At 35.8% G+C, this 17,537-nt stretch overlaps 1 protein-coding gene across 1 annotated transcript in view; it reads left to right on the top strand.

Annotated features, from left to right (window-relative positions):
- The window catches only part of Wnk3 (WNK lysine deficient protein kinase 3), a 152,819-nt gene that overhangs the window by 104,230 nt on the left and 31,052 nt on the right, over positions 1-17,537 (top strand). Inside the window, exons 11-15 of the mRNA XM_085684681.2 lie at positions 8,115-8,179; positions 13,093-13,240; positions 14,488-14,604; positions 16,652-16,807; positions 16,888-16,939. Coding sequence (XP_085540807.2) covers positions 8,115-8,179; positions 13,093-13,240; positions 14,488-14,604; positions 16,652-16,807; positions 16,888-16,939 — 538 coding nt within the window. The remainder of the gene's footprint in view (positions 1-8,114; positions 8,180-13,092; positions 13,241-14,487; positions 14,605-16,651; positions 16,808-16,887; positions 16,940-17,537) is intronic.

Below are 17,537 nucleotides of genomic sequence, written 5' to 3'. Positions count from 1 at the left end.
CAGGCTGTTTTCAGTACTGTAGCTCTGTAGTAGAGTTTGAAGTCAGGGATTGTGATACCTCCAGAAGTTCTTTTATTGTACAGGATTGTTTTGGCTATCCTGGGTTTTGTTTTGTTTTGTTTTGTTTTTGCCTTTCCACATGAAGTTGAGTACCGTTCTTTCAAGGTCTGTGAAGAACTTTGCTGGAATTTTGATGGGCGTTGTGTTGAATCTCTAGATTTCTATTGGTAAGATTACCCTTTTTAATATGTTAACTCTGCCTACCCAAGAGCATGGGAGATCTTTCCACTTTCTGATGTCTTCTTCAATTTATTTATTGAAAGATTTAAAATTCTTGTCATATAAGCCTTCCACTTGTCTGGTTAGAGTTATTCCGAGATATTTTATGGCTATTTGTGGTTATTGTGAAAGGTGTTATCTCACTGATTTGTTTCCCAGCCCATTTATCATCTGTGTACAGGAGGGCTACTGATTTTTTTCGAGTTAATCTTGTACCTTGCTACATCATAAAAAGTTTTTATGAGTTGTAGAAGTTTCTTGGTAGAATTCTTGGGATCACTTATGTAAACTATCAAATCATCAGCAAACAATGAGAGTTTGATGACTTCTTTTCCAGTTTATATCCCCTTGTTCTCCTTTTGGTGTCTTATTGCTCTAGCTAGGCCCTCAAGAACTATATTGAATAGATATGGAGAGAGAGGACAGCCTTGACCTGTTCCTGATTTCAGTGGAATTGGTGGGAGTTTCTCTCCATTTAGTTTGATGTTGGCTGTTGGCTTGCTGTGTATTGCCTTTATTATGTTTAGGTATGTTTCTTGTATCCCTGCTCTCTCCAAGACCTATATCATGAAGGGATGTTGTATTTTGTTGAAAGCTTTTTTTTGACATCTAATGAGATGATCATGTAGTTTTTATTTTTCTGTTTGTTTATATGGTGGATTACGTTGACAGATTTTCATATGTTGAACCATCCCTGCATCTCTGGGATGAAGCAGACTTGATCATGGTGGATGATGGTTCTGATGTGTTCTTGGATTCCATTTGCAAGTATTTTATTGAGTATTTTTGCATCAATGTTCATGAGTGAGATTGGTCTGTAATTCTCTTTCTTAGTAATGTCTTTCTGTGGTTTGGGTATCAGGGTAATTGTAGCCTCATAAAAGGAGTTTGGAATTGTTCCTTCTGTTTCTATTGTGTGGAATAATTTGAGGAGTATTGGTACTAGTTCTTTGATAGTCTTGTCAAATTCTGAGCTGAAACCATCTGGTCCTGGGCTTTTTTGGTTGGGAGACTTTTGATGACTGTTTCTATTTCTTCAGCAGTTATAGGTTTGTTTAATTTTCTTATCTAGTCTTGATTTAATTTTGTTAAGTGATATTTATCCAGAAAGTTGTCCATTTCCTTTAAGTTTTCCAATTTTGTAGAGTACAGGTTTTCGAAATATGACCTGATGATTCTCTGTATTTCCTCCGTGTCTGTTGTTATGTCCCCCTTTTCATTTCTGATTTTGTTAATTTGGATATTCTCTCTCTGCTTCTTGGTTAGTTTGGATAAAGGTTTGCCTATTTTGTTGATTTTCTTGAAGAATCAACTCTTTGTATCATTGACTCTTTGTATTGTTTTTTTTTTCTATTTTGTTGATTTTAGGTCTCAATTTGATTAATCCTGCCATCTAGTTTTCTTAAGTGAGTTTGCTTCTTTTTGTTCTAAAGTTTTCAAATGTTCTGTTAATTCACTAGTGTGAGATTTTTCCAGCTTCTTTAGTAGACATTCAGTGCTATGCACTTGTCTCTTAACACTGCTTTCATTGTGTCTCATAAATTTGGGTTTTCATTGAATTTTAGGAAGTCTTTAATTTCTCCCTTTATTTCTTCCTTGACCTCATGATGATTCAGATGAGCCTTGTTTAATTTCCATGTGTTTGTGGGCTTTCTCGAACTAGTATTGCTAATGACTTCTAGTTTTAAAGCATGGTGATCTGATAAGATACATTATTCCATTTTTTTTGTATTTGTTGAGTTTTGTTTTGTTACCAAGTATATGGTCAGTTTTTGAGAAGGTTTCATGAGGTGCTGAGAAGAAGGTATATTCTTTTCTGTTTGGATGGAATATTCTTTTTTTCTTTTTTGGTTTTTCGAGACAGGGTTCCTCTGTAGCTTTGGAACCTGTCCTGGAACTAGCTCTTGTAGACCAGGCTGGCATCGATCTCACAGAGATCCGTCTGACTCTGCCTCCCAAGTGCTGGGATTAAAGGCATGGGCCACCACCGCCCATCTGGATGGAATATTCTGTAGATGTCTTTTTAGTTCATTTGAATCATAACATCTGTTAGTTCCCTTGTTTCTCTGTTCATTTTTTTGTCTGACTAACCTGTTCAGTAGTGAGAGGGGAGTGTTGAAGTCTCCCACTATTAGTGTGTGTGGTTTAAACACTTTAGAAGTGCTTCTTTTACATATGAGGGTACCTTGTATTTGCATTTGTATTTGTTCTGTATTGAGATTTCCTCTTGATTGATTTTTCCTGTGACTAATATGAAATGACCTTATTTGTCTCTTTTGACTGATTTTACCTTGAAGTCTATTTTGTTAGATATTAGGATAGCTACACCCACTTGTTTCTTAGGTCCATTTGACTGGAATATTTTTTCCCAACCCTTTATTCTGAGACTATGTCTGTCTTTGAGGTTGAGATGTGTTTCTTGTATGCAGAAGAAGGATGGATTCTGTTTTCATATCCAATCTGTTAGTCTGTGCCTCATCATAGGGGAGTTGAGTTCATTTACATTTAGGGATATTAAAGGCCAGTGATTGTTATCTCCTGTTAATTTAGTTTTCATTCATGGTGATATTAATTTGTGCGTTTTACCCTTCTTTGGAACTTGCTGCTATGAGACCATCAATTGTCTGTGCTTTTTGTTAATGTAGCCATCTTCCTTGGGTTGAAGTTTTCCTTCTAGTATTTTGTATAGGGCTGGGTTTGTGGCTAGATATTGGTGAAATCTGGTTTTGTCTTGGAATATCTTGTTTTGTCCTTCTATGGTGATTGAAAGTTTTGCTGGGTATAGTAGTCTGGGCTGGCATCCGTGGTCTCTTAATGTCTGCATAACGCTTGATCACGACCTTCTGGCTTTCATTGTCTCCAATGAGAAGTCAGGTGTAATTCTGATAGGTCTACCTTTATATGTACTTGGCCCTTTTCCTTTGCAGCTCTTAATATTCTTTCTTTACTCTGTATGTTTAGTGTTTTGATTATTATGTGGCAAGGGGACCTTTTTTTTTTATCTAGTCTATTTGGTGTTCTGTAAACTTCTTGTATCTTCATAGGCATATAGTTCTTTAGGTTGAGAAAGTTTTCTTCTATGAAATATATTTTACTAAATATATTTTCTGTGCTTTTGAGTTGAACTTTTCCTTCTTCTATACCTATTATTCTTAGATTTGTCCTTTTCATAGTGTCCCATATTTTCTGGATATTTTGGGTTAAGCTATTGTTAGATTTAATGTTTTCTTTAATTGATGAGTCTATTTCCTCCATTGCATCTTCAGCGCTTTAGATTCTCTCTTCCATCTCTTGTATTCTGCTGTTCATGCTTGTGTTTGTGGTTCCTGATCGTTTTCTCATGATTTCTGTTTCTATAATTCCCTCAGGTTGTTTTCATTATTGTTTCTATTTCAGTTTTCAAGTCTTGAATAGTTTTTTTCATATGTTTGATTGCTTTTTTTTATGTTTTTCTTTAAGGGATTTGCTGATGTCCAATTTTTTTGTTTGTCCTTTCCTCCATTTCTTTGAAGGAATTTCTCATTTTTCTCTTTAAGAGTTTCAAATGTTCTCCTGACTTTTTTTAGGTCAATTTCTTCTTCATCATCTATATTTGGTTGTTCAAGTCTTGCTGTTGTAGTGTCTTTATGTTTTACTGATGTTGTGTTGCTCTTTGTGGTGTTGTGTGTGTTCTTACCTTTTCTACTCATCTTTTCCTCTAATAGGTGTGGTTGGGGCTGTCTGAGATTCTGTTGATTGATCATCTAGGTGCCAGTGAATCCAAAGCTCAGATGGTTGTTCATTGTAGTACAGTCAGTGCCTCAGTTCTAGTTACCCTGTTGGTTACTCCATGTTCCTGGAGATAGCTCAGCACTCCTGTGCTTTGCTCTGCTCCCTTGGAGTTTGCTGTCTGAGGCCTACTTTGACCTAGGTTACAGGCTTTGACCTGCTTCTGTAAATCCTGGTCTGGATCCCCTCCTGCAGAAGTCCCTGGCGTGGAGTTGGTCCTGCAAAGGTCTCTGGCTCTAGTCTACTCCCTTGGAGTTCCCAGTCTCAGGTGTGCCCAGACCTGCAGAGGACCTGGCTCAGGCTTACTCCCTCAGAGGTCCCAGACTCACTCTCAGACCAGCAGAGGTTTCAGGTTCCTGCCTTTTCCCTTTGATGTTCCAGACCAATGCCCGGACCCACAGAGGTTCTGGCTCAGGCCTACTCCCTCTGAGGTCCCAGACTCATTGGGGTAAGTAGGTTTTAAACACAGAGTTCTCTACCAGTGATCTGCTTCCCCCTTGACAGTGTTGAAAACTGGAGGTCAGATGTGCTCTCTCTCTCTCTCTCTCTCTCTCTCTCTCTCTCTCTGTGTGTGTGTGTGTGTGTGTGTTTACATGTGTGTGTTTAAGAATGTCTGTGAAATGTAACTGATGTGGAATTCTTTTCATTGTATCATATTCAAGGAGTCAGTTTATTTGAGTATTCGTGAGATTAAGCTCTATTATGGGGTTCAAGAGGGGCTTTTCAGGCTTTTTAACCCATTTATCCCTTTGTAGTTTATTACTTATTTATGGGAAGAGTGTTAAAAATTTTATAAATATCTCTTTCTTCATCAATCCCTTTTTCTAGTATAAAAACTTTAATTACATTAATTTGGGGGGGTGAGGGGTATACACAACAGTGGATACCTGTGGAAGTCAGAGGACAGCTTATGAGTATATTGGTTCTCTCCCTCTACCATGTGAGTTGTAGGGATTAAATTTAGTTCATCAGGCCTGGTAGCACATGGCTTTTTGCTGAGCCAACTTCCCATCTCTTTTTAGTTTTTCATTAGCATGTAACATATATATAAAAGGATTCTCATTTGGACGTTTTCATATGTGTGTATAATGTATTTATACACACTGCTCCTCCATCCACAACCCTTTTTTATCCCATTTTCATTCTTGATAGTATAAAGAGTACAAGGGCCTTGGTTGTTGGGAAGAAAGCATTCTGCAATACTTCAGTTATTATTTCTTACATTTTTCTGCCCCTTCTTCTACAGTGTTCTCTGAGCCTTGAAGAGGGTAATACAGGTGGATGATTTTGGGCTCAGTTTTCAGTAGTCAGTTATTGTGAGCATTCTCTCCAGTTATAAGTCTTTGTAGTAACTACCACCCACTGCAAAAATTGGCCTGTCTGACTGAAACTGACTATGACAATGATTTTTGGGTATCAACATAAATATTTAGATGGCAATTCGACGGGTACATCATGTCCAGTTAGCAAAACAACAGAAGTAACTTTCCCACTATGTGACTTTCCCAGCCGTGGGCTTCTGAATAGGTTTTGAGTACCAAACGTGATTTTCTTATTGTGGTGTGGTCCTCAAATCCAATCAGACAGCTGTTGGTTACACCCCATAATAAACATGCCACTCTTACACCTTTTGCCATGTCTTTCATGGCATTCATCAGTGTGACATACAAGTTCAAAATGAAGGATATTCTACGACGTGAGACTATTAATGACTGTTCTCTTCCAGCAGCTGCATAGTTCCTTGCAGCTCTATGTAAGGTAACCAGCACAGAGGGAACTTCCAGTTCAGTTATACCTTGTTTTCTCTACCAGAGAATGTCGCATCTTCAGCTGCTCATCTGTAATTCCAGAGCTTGGTATTGAAGACAGAATTCCTAGAACAAGCTACCTACCTAGACTAGCCAAATCTACAAGTTCTGGGCTCAGTTTGAGACCCTGACTCAATGTAAGGAAGATCGATGACATCAACTTAGGCTTCCACACTTACGTACATGTGTGCCTACACAGGTCAACATGCATGTACATACATACTGTATTCATATAATTTCAATTGTTGTTGAGATAGTGTATTTATTGGCAAGTTCTCCAACCTTGATTCAATTTACAAACACATATTACATTTGTTTTAGTCTCTTTTGTTTCCTTTAACCTAGACTAGTTCCTCAAGCCTTTATCTTTCATTCCTTTGATCTTTCTTAAGAATGAAGACTTATTATTTTGTAGAATATCCTTTGGTTTGATTCTGTCTAAATCATCCTCTTCAAGCTAAAAATTTTTTTGGTCAGAAATATCATGTAAGTGTGGTTGGTTATATTATTCTTTCTACATCATATTGGTTTGTCTGAACATCAGCGGATTAAATTTGAACATGTGATTAATATGGGGTTTTCTAAATCCTTGCTGCTGTAAAGTTACCACTTTTGCCTTTGTAGTTAAAAAGTAAGGACACATTTTGAAACCATGTAATTACATTGTTATCCATTTAACTTTTACTAGTTTTAGCATACCTTTATGATTTTTCCACATCTCTTCTTGTATTCATTAATTACCTTTTACAGTTAGAAATGCCTTTTCCTTATTTGTTTGTTGTTCATATTAGTGTGAACTCATTTATTGAATAGACTATACTCTTATTACTTATTTTGACACAAAATTGTTCAAGATTTGGGCATTGTTGGTCCTTTGTTTTACTTTTGTGATATTACCCTATCACTCTGAGTTTTTTTTTCTTTTTGCCACAGTAAAGTTCATCTTTTAAGTCCAGCGTTGGAAATAGCAATTTCTCCAAAGTATTTCTATCTTTACTAACTTATAATAGAAACTAAGATATGAGCAATTTTACTGGTTTGTTTCTGGAAGCCACTGTTAAAGAGCCTTATATCTACATTTTTTATGTACATATGAATGTATATAGCATAGATGTATATATTGTATATATAGTTGTATAGAGAGTTTGTCCAAGTATGTTATAAATGAACAGGACTAAGGTGGGATTGAAAATAGGGTGGGGAAGTAGAGGAATGTGAGTGGAGTCATATTGTATGGAAGAACTCAACTCATGGAAAGGATTTCCAGTCTAGTGTGGCTTAAAGAAGAGATGCGAAACTAGAGAGCCAGGAAAGAACCCATTCACTGAGGAATTTATTTACCCTCTGAAGGAACTCAGTCTTTTAGAACATGAAGAGTCATCATAGGAAGTTTGTGAAAGGAATAATTATTTTTGTTAGATTTACATTTTAATATGATTTTCTGTTGCTAATGACAATTCATAAAGAATAGATTCCATAAATGTTTATAATTGTTTTTTAGTGGGATTGATATTTGCCTTCTTTAATTAAAGGGCATTTTATTCATTGATTTATTTTCTTATGCAATTGCAGTTACTCAGGATTCATCTGTTCTCTGTGATAGATAATAAAACAAGAATTAAAAGTGTTAAGTGGTATTTATTTATTGTTTTTTAAGACAGGATCTCACTGTATAGTTTGACTGGCCTGAAACTCATTTTATACACCAGGCTGATCTCCAACTCAGAAAGATCCACCTTTGGAGTGCTGAGATTAAAAGGAGTGCACCCAGCCTCAGGACTGCCATGACACATGTGGTACCCACTGTTTATATAACTTCTGGGTTGCCCCAGGTCACTTGGAGATTGAAAGAGGGACTCTGGCCACCACAGTCTGTTTCTGTGGTGGCTTGGTCTCTCCGTGTGCTACTTACGGTGTAGGAAAGGTTTAGGAAGGTCCAACTTTCTGAATCTTTTGAGAGTGCCAGATGGATAGCTCTGCAAGATTAAAAGATGCTTGCTTGGAAAAAAAAAAAAGGAGTGCACCACCACACCTGCCAAAACACTGTTAACTTTTAATGACAAAGCCTTGAGTAAGAGATACTTGATGTATTAATGTCAGATTTAGGATTGATATAGGCATTGGATAATAAAGACATTTTACATTATTTACAAAGTTAAAAAATGAAATGTAACAGTGAGGTTTTTTGAAGTAGCAAATTATGTCTTAGCGTAAACTTTGCTGTTACCATAATAGGTGTTATTACTGCTCCCTTTACAGCCTGTGTCCCAACCAGTAGGAGCTGAACAACAAGCAGCTCTTCAAAATCCAGATTTTGTTCGAAGGTAAGTATCATCCATCATCTTCGTACCTAGAAATCAGTGGTAGCATGCTAACACATATCATTGTATGCTTAAAGTCCCTTGAATAAAGTAATCTTTTATTCTTGTATTTGTATAAGATTGATAAAATTGTGATGAATTTTATTCCTTAAGTATTTAGTGATCATATAAATTGTTAAATTATTGACCATATTTTATATTGCTTATAGTATTCTAATCAACAAAGTAAATGAAAAATTATGTAAATTAAGATTTCAGCTAATCTCACAAAATAAAACATAACAAGATAAATAATTGCATTATTGGTAGTTTGAAGATAATATTTTCTATATATTATTCAAATTGGGTAATTTCTATTATTTTTTCAAATTTATTGATTCTTTTCTATGTCTTGTATATTCTACCATTTTTCCCATTCAGTGAACTTTTTTTCTGATTATTAATCGATAGCGATTCCATATTGATCGTTGATCAATATGATTCCATATTGATCGCTGATCGATCACTAGCAGTTGAAAGAGACTCGAACCTGGGTCCTCTGGCACTAGAGCAGAGCGTTAGGCGCTCCTAGCCACTGAGCCACAGCTCAAGCTGCTCCATTCGGTGAACTTTTATTTCTGTGATTCTATGTTTAGTCCTATAATTTCCATTTGATTCTTTTTTAATCTTCTATTTCTCGTTGACTTTATTTTTCTCATTTGCTTCAGTTGCAGTTGCCTGTTGAAGTTTTGTTTTGTTTTTATTCTTTTCATTACTGGGTCCTTCCACATGCTACATGAGCACATTACCACTCAGTCTTTTGCTGAAGTTGTCTTCCCTTTCCACTTTTTTAAATTTCTTTTTCTTTTGCATTGGGGACTAAACCCAGGGCTTTGTGCATACTAAACAAGTGCTCTATCACTGGGCTGCACTCAAGTCCACTGAATCATTTTGATTATGACTTGTCTGACAATTTCAATGTATGAGTTATCGTAAAAGTTTATGTCTGTTGATTGTCTTTCTGCATTCAAGTTATGATTTTCCTGGGTATTTGTTTTTTAATTTGTTTGGCTTTTGGTAAGACTAGAATTTGATTTTTATTTCTATATTTTAGGCATTGTTAGGATAGTATAGATTCTAATTAAATCTTCTGTTTTTGTAAACATTCCCTGTGTTTAGGTGCATGTGTTCTGACTCACTCTTTAACAGGCTTTGTTTCCAATGAAAATTTAGATTTAGAGTCCTTGTACTATTCTGGTCTGCTTTGTTCACCTGACACCATTGGGTACTACCATGGTACCAAAGGGTAGAGTTTTCCTCTTGGAAATCTAGTCCATATTCTGTTGATGAGACTCTTCCCAGTTCTCCTAGGAAGGAAGGAATCTGTCTTTGGCTAATGGGCTAGAGTCAGGAGATATTAGGTGTTGCCTGCACTTCTGTGAATTCCCACACCCGAAACAGGCACGCTTTCCCGAATCGAGCCCACGAGAATGGATGACTATCTTAAGGGTTGAAACACAAAGAGACCATGCTCATTCACCAAAAGAGTAAATGGCAACTTTATTAAACACAAGTCGGGTATGTATACTAGGGGACAAAGGGAAAATAGCCCCTTCCATCCGGAACAGGGGAAGAGGATGCCAGGTGTCCGGCACCCAAGGCCAGACAGCAGCTGCTGTGGTAGACATATAGGGCCTACGGTGGGATCCTTGCTTGCAGGTGGAATTACCATAACAAAAGAGGGCCAAGTTCTTTCTAAGCTAGACCCTCAGGGCGGTGCAAGAGCAGAGAAGCCAGGAAGCCAGAGGTAAAACGGCCCTGCATAGCGCCAGGAACAAAAGGGGAAGAAACCTGGGTACCTACAATTAGGTTTGAGTTTCTTTTGTGGATGTACTGTGGATATATGAGACTGAGATTGATAACCTTCTGTCACTGGATAAGTAATTGGGAGATGTCAAGCTGCTGTTGTTTGTTAGTTTGTTTTTCAAGTCTTTAGGATTCTTATATAGACTGATTTTTTTTCAGTCTTGATTCCCTCCTGTGATTGTCTAGTTTATTATTTATTGAACTTTTAAAGTTGTACTTGGGGGAAATGAGCAAGAAAAGTTGAGTTTCTGTCATCTTGTTCCAAAAGCTATATTTTAGATTTATTTTATTAGGCTTATGAGTGTTCTGCATGTATATATTTGCCCCACAAGTTTACTGTTGCCCATAGTGGTCATAAGAAGGCATTGAACTCAGTGGAACTAGAATTAAAGACAGTTGTGAACTGTGGCTTCACATGTGGGGGCTGGGAATTGATCGCAGGTCCTCTGCAAGAGCAGTATTTTTTACCATTGAACCAGCACTCTAGTCTTAAACTAATATTTTAAGGAAACTTTTGATTGTGTAAAGTATTACTTCATGAGCTAAAATTGTATCTTTTTTATCCTCTAATGATTATTACCTGTTGCTGTCACTTCTCTATATTTTAAGAACTCCAGGAGAAGGTTGTATTGGAAGGGCTTGCTTAGGATGAAACCCAGAACTTGTATATGCTACACAAGCACCCAACCTCTGAGTTATGTCTTTTGCCCCATGAGCATTAATGTGTAATCTTATACTACTTGTACTTATGTGTATTATTATTATTGTTGTTGTTGTTGTTGTTGTTTTTCAAGACAGGGTTTCTCTGTAGCTTTGGAGCCTGTCCTGGAACTAGTTCTTGTAGACCAGGCTGGCCTCAAACTCAGAGATCCACCTGCCTCTGCCTCCCAAGTGCTGGAATAAAGACGTGCGCCACCACTGCCCAGCTATGTGTATTATTTTACATGAAGACATAGAAGGAATTTTTTATTGTTTTTATCTCTTTTTATATGTGTCTATAGATATGGTTCATGAGGAGTTTTTAGAAGGATTCACAAAAAAATAATTTAAAAGATATGTTTGGGGGAAAAGAAAGGTCTATTGGTACTTACTAATTTCAAATGTATTCATTGGAAATTATCTATTTAGTAATTCACTTCAAGTTTATTAAAGAAAAAGCTAAAATGTATTTTATTCGATTGCAAAAGCTTGTCCTTTCATATTTTCCATTCTTTTTTTTATTTTTGAGATTAGAATATAATTATATAATTTCTCTGTTCTTTCCTCCATCCATATACCCCTCCATGTCCTCTTTCAAGTCTGTGACCTTTTTTATTTTTATTATTTTTAAAGATTTATTTATTTATTATGTACAGTGCTCTGCATGCATGCATACCTGCACCCCAGAAGAGGGCACCAGATCTCACTATAGATGGTAGTGAGCCACCATGTAGTTGCTGGGAATTGAACTCAGGACCTCTGGAAGAACAGTCAATGCTTTTAACCGCAGAGCCATCTCTCCAGCCCTATTGTGACCTTTTTAAAAAAAAAAAAACTTGTTATTGCATGTATTTATATATGTGTATATACATATATATTTCTAAATGCAACCTGCTCAAACTATATAATGTTACGTGTATGTATGTTTTCATTTGGTATTAGATATTCAGTTGATGTGCTCTTCTCTGAAGACTGCTTTTCAAACTCTCTTCATTTGTTAGTTACCTATAGTTCTTTAACTGGAATTGAGGCATCATTAGCGCTCGTTGTCACCCCCTTCCCCCCACCTCAGTCCATCTTGGCATATCTATTGTTCAGTTCATGTTTAGGTAGTCATATTGATAGACTTTATGTGTGTAGCTTCTGACATTACTAGGAGACACAATCTCACTGCAAACTCCCTGATCCTCTGGCTCTTGTAATCTTTTCTTCCCTTATTCTACAATGTTCCTTGAGCCTTAGGTGTCAGAGTGTTCTATAGATATATCAATTGGGATTGGGCTCCACAACTTTGTATTTAATTGGTTGTGGTTTTCTATAGTAAGCTCTGTTGTTGCAAAGAGAAGTTTCCTTGATGAAGAGTGAAGACGATACTTACCTGTGGGTATAGGGACAAATGTTTATGGTTGCTGTTAATGATTATGCTAGTTTAGTAAATTAGTGGTTGTAGTTTCTCTTCTAAGATTCATGACTTCATTAGTACTGTCTTTTGTATTTTTTTCTGATTTGAATTTATAAAATAGCTATAAATAGTCACAGTTAATCATGTTGAACCACTTTTATATAATTCATTTTTATTGATTGTTTTACCCCCTTTGTTATTCCTATCTCCTACACTTAGTCTGCTTATTCTTTGTTGAGGTCTATCCCCTTTTTGGAGTAAGAATGTGTGTATTCATTTTAGAAGCTTTATTTGAATATATTAATACAGTAATCTCTAAACAAACAAAAATTTAGAAGCTTTATTTGAATATACTAATAAAATAATCTCTAAACAAGTGAGAAAAAATTAATCAAGTGTATCTCCTAAATTATAAAAAAGGAACACCCCTTAATGAAAGGTTTTATAGTGGCCTATGATTACCATTGTCTTTCTTTTGTTCTTATTCCTTTGATTAAAACGTGTAACAAGTATATATGCTATCTCATTTTTTATAACTTTCAAAAACAGCTTTATTGAAATATAATTTGTTGGACTGGAGAGATGGTTCAGCAGGTAAGAGTAGTGGCTGCTCTTTCAATTGCCAGCACCTGTTTGGTGGCTAACAACAGTCCCAGAGGATCAGATACTCTCTTCTAGCCTCTGTAGGCACTGTATGCATGTGGTGTACAGATATACATTCAGGCTTACCACCCACACACATAAAATAAAAATAAATGTTTAAGAAAAGCATACAATTTATCATACAATTCACCTGTTTAACTTGTATAATTCAGTGGTTTTATGTATATTCACAGAGTTATACAATCATAACTTATAATGATATTACATTGGTTGATTTTCCTTAAATGTATCATTTTATAATCTTAAAATTTTCTTTAGATTTTTATGATCATTATTAGAATGAGTTACTTTTTTTTTAAATCACTAGCTTGAATCAAGATGTGACAGCTATGAAAGAAAACACTAATAACCCTGATAACCCAAATGGAAATGGCAAACAGGATCGGATCAAACAGAGAAGAGCCTCCTGTCCCCGACCAGAGAAGGGGACTAAATTTCAGCTTATTGTCCTTCAGGTCAGTGTGTATGTTTTAGAGTCTTGGAGACTCAGGGAGGAACAGTGCTATAAATGCAGTGAAGTAAATGCAGAATATTGTGAAACCTTCTGTAAATTCCATTCAAGATTTCTGATGAGAATATTACACTGTAGTTATTAAACTTGGAAATTGTAGGTTAAATAAAAGGAAGAACTTAAAATCCCTATAACCGTGAATCAGAGCTTATTCCTTCTATATTTTTAGTTTGTTTTCATCTTTTTTCTATCTGTATGTGCAGTGTTTTACATTTTAACATTATAATAGTTTGCGTAATTAGCAGACATTAATATTAGCAAAAATATATTGAATTATTTTGTGGTAGGTGTCCCAGATATTATGTACTTATTATTATCATGACCCTCCAAAAGCCTTATATGATAAATAGTATACCCATCTTCACAAATATAGATGCTCACACCAGAGAAGTAATTTGCATAAAATCATTCAAATACCAAATGCTTCAGTCAGATCTGCAGCCAGATCAGAATTTAAAGCCTGTATCTCTAAACATATATTATATGTTTCAGTAGGATTATAAAACTTACATACAGTTTTATATCACTTCTTTTGGAAAGTTCAATATATTATGTGCATGTTTCTGATACCAGTAAATAATTTGAATAATATATTTTAAATGTCTGCACTACATAGTCCCTTATACAGAGATAAAATTTAATCACCCTTTTTCCCATTCTTTCTTTAGGTTGCTGAATATATTGTATGTGAGCTTATCTAGTTACTCCTTATAAAATGTTTTTGTTGTTGTTGGGTTTTGTTTTTTGTTTTGTTTTTTTAGGGGGGAATTTTTGAGACAGGATTTCTCTGTATCTTTGGGGCCTGTCCTGGAACTTTCTCTGTAGACCAGGCTGACCTCGAACTCACAGAGATCCACCTGTCTTTGCCTCCCAAGTGCTGGGATTAAAGACGTGCATCACCACTGCCCGCAAATGTTTTGATTTTATTTTCATTTTTATTGTTTTTAGACAGAGTCTGATAATAGCTTATGCTTACTTCAAACTTACTATATAGTCAAGGATAATTTTGAATTTCTAATCCTGCTTTCACTTCCCAAGTACTGAGATTACAGGTGTGTACTACCATGATTGATTTATGTGGTGCTGGGGATAGAATTCAGGGCTTTGTGCATGCTAGGCAGCACTCTTCCAACTGTGTTCCATCCCCAGCTAAGACAGCTTCTCTTAAACTGGTTAAATGTGTGTACTTAGGTATCAGTCTCTGGAGACAACATGGTGGAGTGTCAACTAGAAACACACAACAACAAGATGGTCACTTTCAAGTTCGATGTCGATGGTGATGCACCTGAAGATATTGCAGACTATATGGTCAGTATAGTAAGACAGTACTATTTTTCCCCTTAGTGGAATCATTCTCAATCCTTTTTCTCACCCCAATTGTTTTTTCCCTCTGTTTTCTCTCCACTCATTCATTTACACCCATCTCATGATAGAATGTATATAGTTTTTCTTTTTTCTTTATTTTATTTTTTAAATTTTTTGTAGTTTTTTTTCTAATTTGCACAGAGAAAAGTGATTATCATGGATAAATTACTGCATTTCCTCTGATTTTACTGCAGTTATCTGAGGAAATATGAGGTTTGGGGGATTTTTCGTTTGTATTTTAGGTCGCTGTGTTTTAATCTCCGACTGTATGTTTAGATAATATTATAGGCTTTAAATGATAATCTCATTGCATAGGCTCCTGATTAAATCAGAATCAGGCCACCTAGATAATTTTAATGTATCTAACATTCTGTGCAAAAGTATTCAAGGTATGTTTTTCAGTACATTTAGTTTTATTTTTTTAATGTGTGAGTGCATTGTTGTATGTGGTGTATGTACATGTTTGTGTGGGTATGTACATGAAGTACAGAGGACATTGGGTGACCTCCTCAACTGCTGTCCACTTTATTTCTTTATGATAAATGTGAGTGTAGTGTTTATGGATATCATATATGTGCAGGTATGTGTTTGGGTACATTCATCCATACCTACTCAGAAATGTGAGACAAAAAAAGGTATAAAACATCATTGTGTTCATTTTGTGTTTTACTGACCCTGGAGCTCATTGATTCAGTTAGACTTGCTAGCCAGTGAGTTTAAGAAATCTTCCTGTCTCCATCACCCCTAAACCTGTCGTCAGCACAGGGATTACAGATGCACACTACCAATTCTGACTTTTTTTTCTCTTTTTTTCTTTTCTTTTTTTTAAAAAAAAGATTTATTTGTTTATTTATTAGGTATACAACATTCCTTCCATGTATACCTGCACACCAAAAGGGGGCACCAGATCTCATTACAGATGGCTGTGAGCTACCATGTGGTTGCTGGAAATTGAACTCAGGACCTCTGGAAGAGCAGTCTATGCTCTTAACTGCTGAGCCATCTCGCCAGCCCCCCAATCCTGGCTTTTTTATGGATACTAGAGAGTCAAATTCAGGTTCCCATTCTTACACATAAGGCACTTTACCAACTGAGTCATTTACCCTGACCCACATTTACTTTTTTAATAGATTTGAATAATTAGGCTTGGAATAGTGCTTTTCTTTTATGTCTTTAATCCCAGCACTTGAAGGCAGAAGCAGGCTGATATCTGTGAGTTTGAGGTCAACCTGATCTTCATAGTTAATTCTAGGACAGCCATGATTATGTCAAAAGAGCCTGTCTTCCAAACAAAACAAAACAAAAAATGCCCAAATAAAGCAATATGGGTCAAAAAAGATATAAAATATCATTGTGTTTTTTGTGTTGCCTATCTACTACTAGGTATGGGTCCTACCCTTAAGTGTGGTTGATATACCCAGTGAGACTGTTGGAGAAAACTAATCTTTCCTTTGTAAGTGGATGTCAATTGGGAATAGCTTCTTGGTTGTCATATGGGCTTGTGTCCATTTCCCCCTCTCAGTGCTGTGATACCATCTGTCTTGGACCTGTGCATGCCCTGTGCATGCTGCCACCATCTCTGTTAGTTCTTATGTGTGTTAGTCCTGTTGTTTCTGTAAAACACTGTTTCCTTAGTGTCATCCATTCCTTATAGGTCTTATCTTTCTGCTTCCTGAGCTCTGATGAAAGGGACTTGATGAATACCTTTTTAGGACTTAGTGTTCCAAGGTCTCACATTCTCTGCACATTGTTCAGTTGAAATTGCAGCCAATTTATAAATTCAAGATATTTCAAAGTATAGTGACTTTTTCTGACAATTATCAGTGATCTCAGAATAATTGAATGCATTATGAATCTTTTTATAACTAGTCTTAATTATTTTTGTGGCACATACTTTGTTGTGTTCCTTTGGAATTCACCATTAAAATATTATAATTTTTAAGAAAATGAATGTATTCTCATGAATACATTGGCTTTTACTTGATGGCAGGTTGAAGATAACTTTGTGCTGGAAAATGAGAAAGAAAAATTTGTAGAAGAATTGAGGGCTATTGTAGGTCAAGCCCAAGAGATCCTTCATGTCCACTCAGCTGCAGAAAAATCTATTGGTGTTGACTCTGTTGCCTTGGAATCCAATAGTAACCAAGTAAGAGCACTTTTCAGTAAGAAGGCCATTTGGGGACTTTGTCAGGAATATCATCATTTACCTGTTCATTTTTATTTCAGACAGGATCATCTGAACAAGTACTGATAAATTCTACATCTACTCAAACCAGCAGTAAGTATATTTAATAAAATTTACCATTTGGCTTTTGCAAAAAGGCATTTTGGTGTCTTGATATACTTTCATAGATAAAGATATTAACCAATAAATTAATTTGATGATTTGTTTTCTACACTTGAAATAAATTTATAGCCCATATATTTAAAATAAAAATTATTGATTCTTTATCTGAGTAATTTACTTCTGAGTTGTTACATGGTATGTTACCAGAAAAGGAAGTCACAATGCTGAAGACTTTGATAGCCTATTTGAATCTTAACTGCTAATTTGTTTACTTTGACTTGAGATGGACAAAGGTATCCTAACTAAAATCTGTGTTCTAAGTTTGCCTCATATTTTAATAGTCATTCAGAACTTGACTATTTCACTGATGATAATACTTCTACCAGCTCTGGTCACTGATAAACTTTGTAAATCAGACACCAGATAAACTTCCAGAAATTAAAATTGGGGTTCTTCTGTTTTCTTTTCTGACAACTTTATTTCTTCATTCTTCTTAGCCCTAGTCATGGGTATATTAAGAGTGTCTGGGAGGGGGAGACGAACCATAGCATCATGAAGACATCTGAAGGAATTTACACAACATGTAGAA

The sequence above is a fragment of the Myodes glareolus genome, chromosome X, assembly GCF_982192425.1.
Source record: "Myodes glareolus chromosome X, mMyoGla1.1, whole genome shotgun sequence".
In the NCBI taxonomy this organism is placed as follows: Eukaryota; Metazoa; Chordata; class Mammalia; order Rodentia; family Cricetidae; genus Myodes; species Myodes glareolus.
Note: the sequence above shows the minus strand (reverse complement) of the source record. Positions and strands in the feature narration are given on the sequence as shown.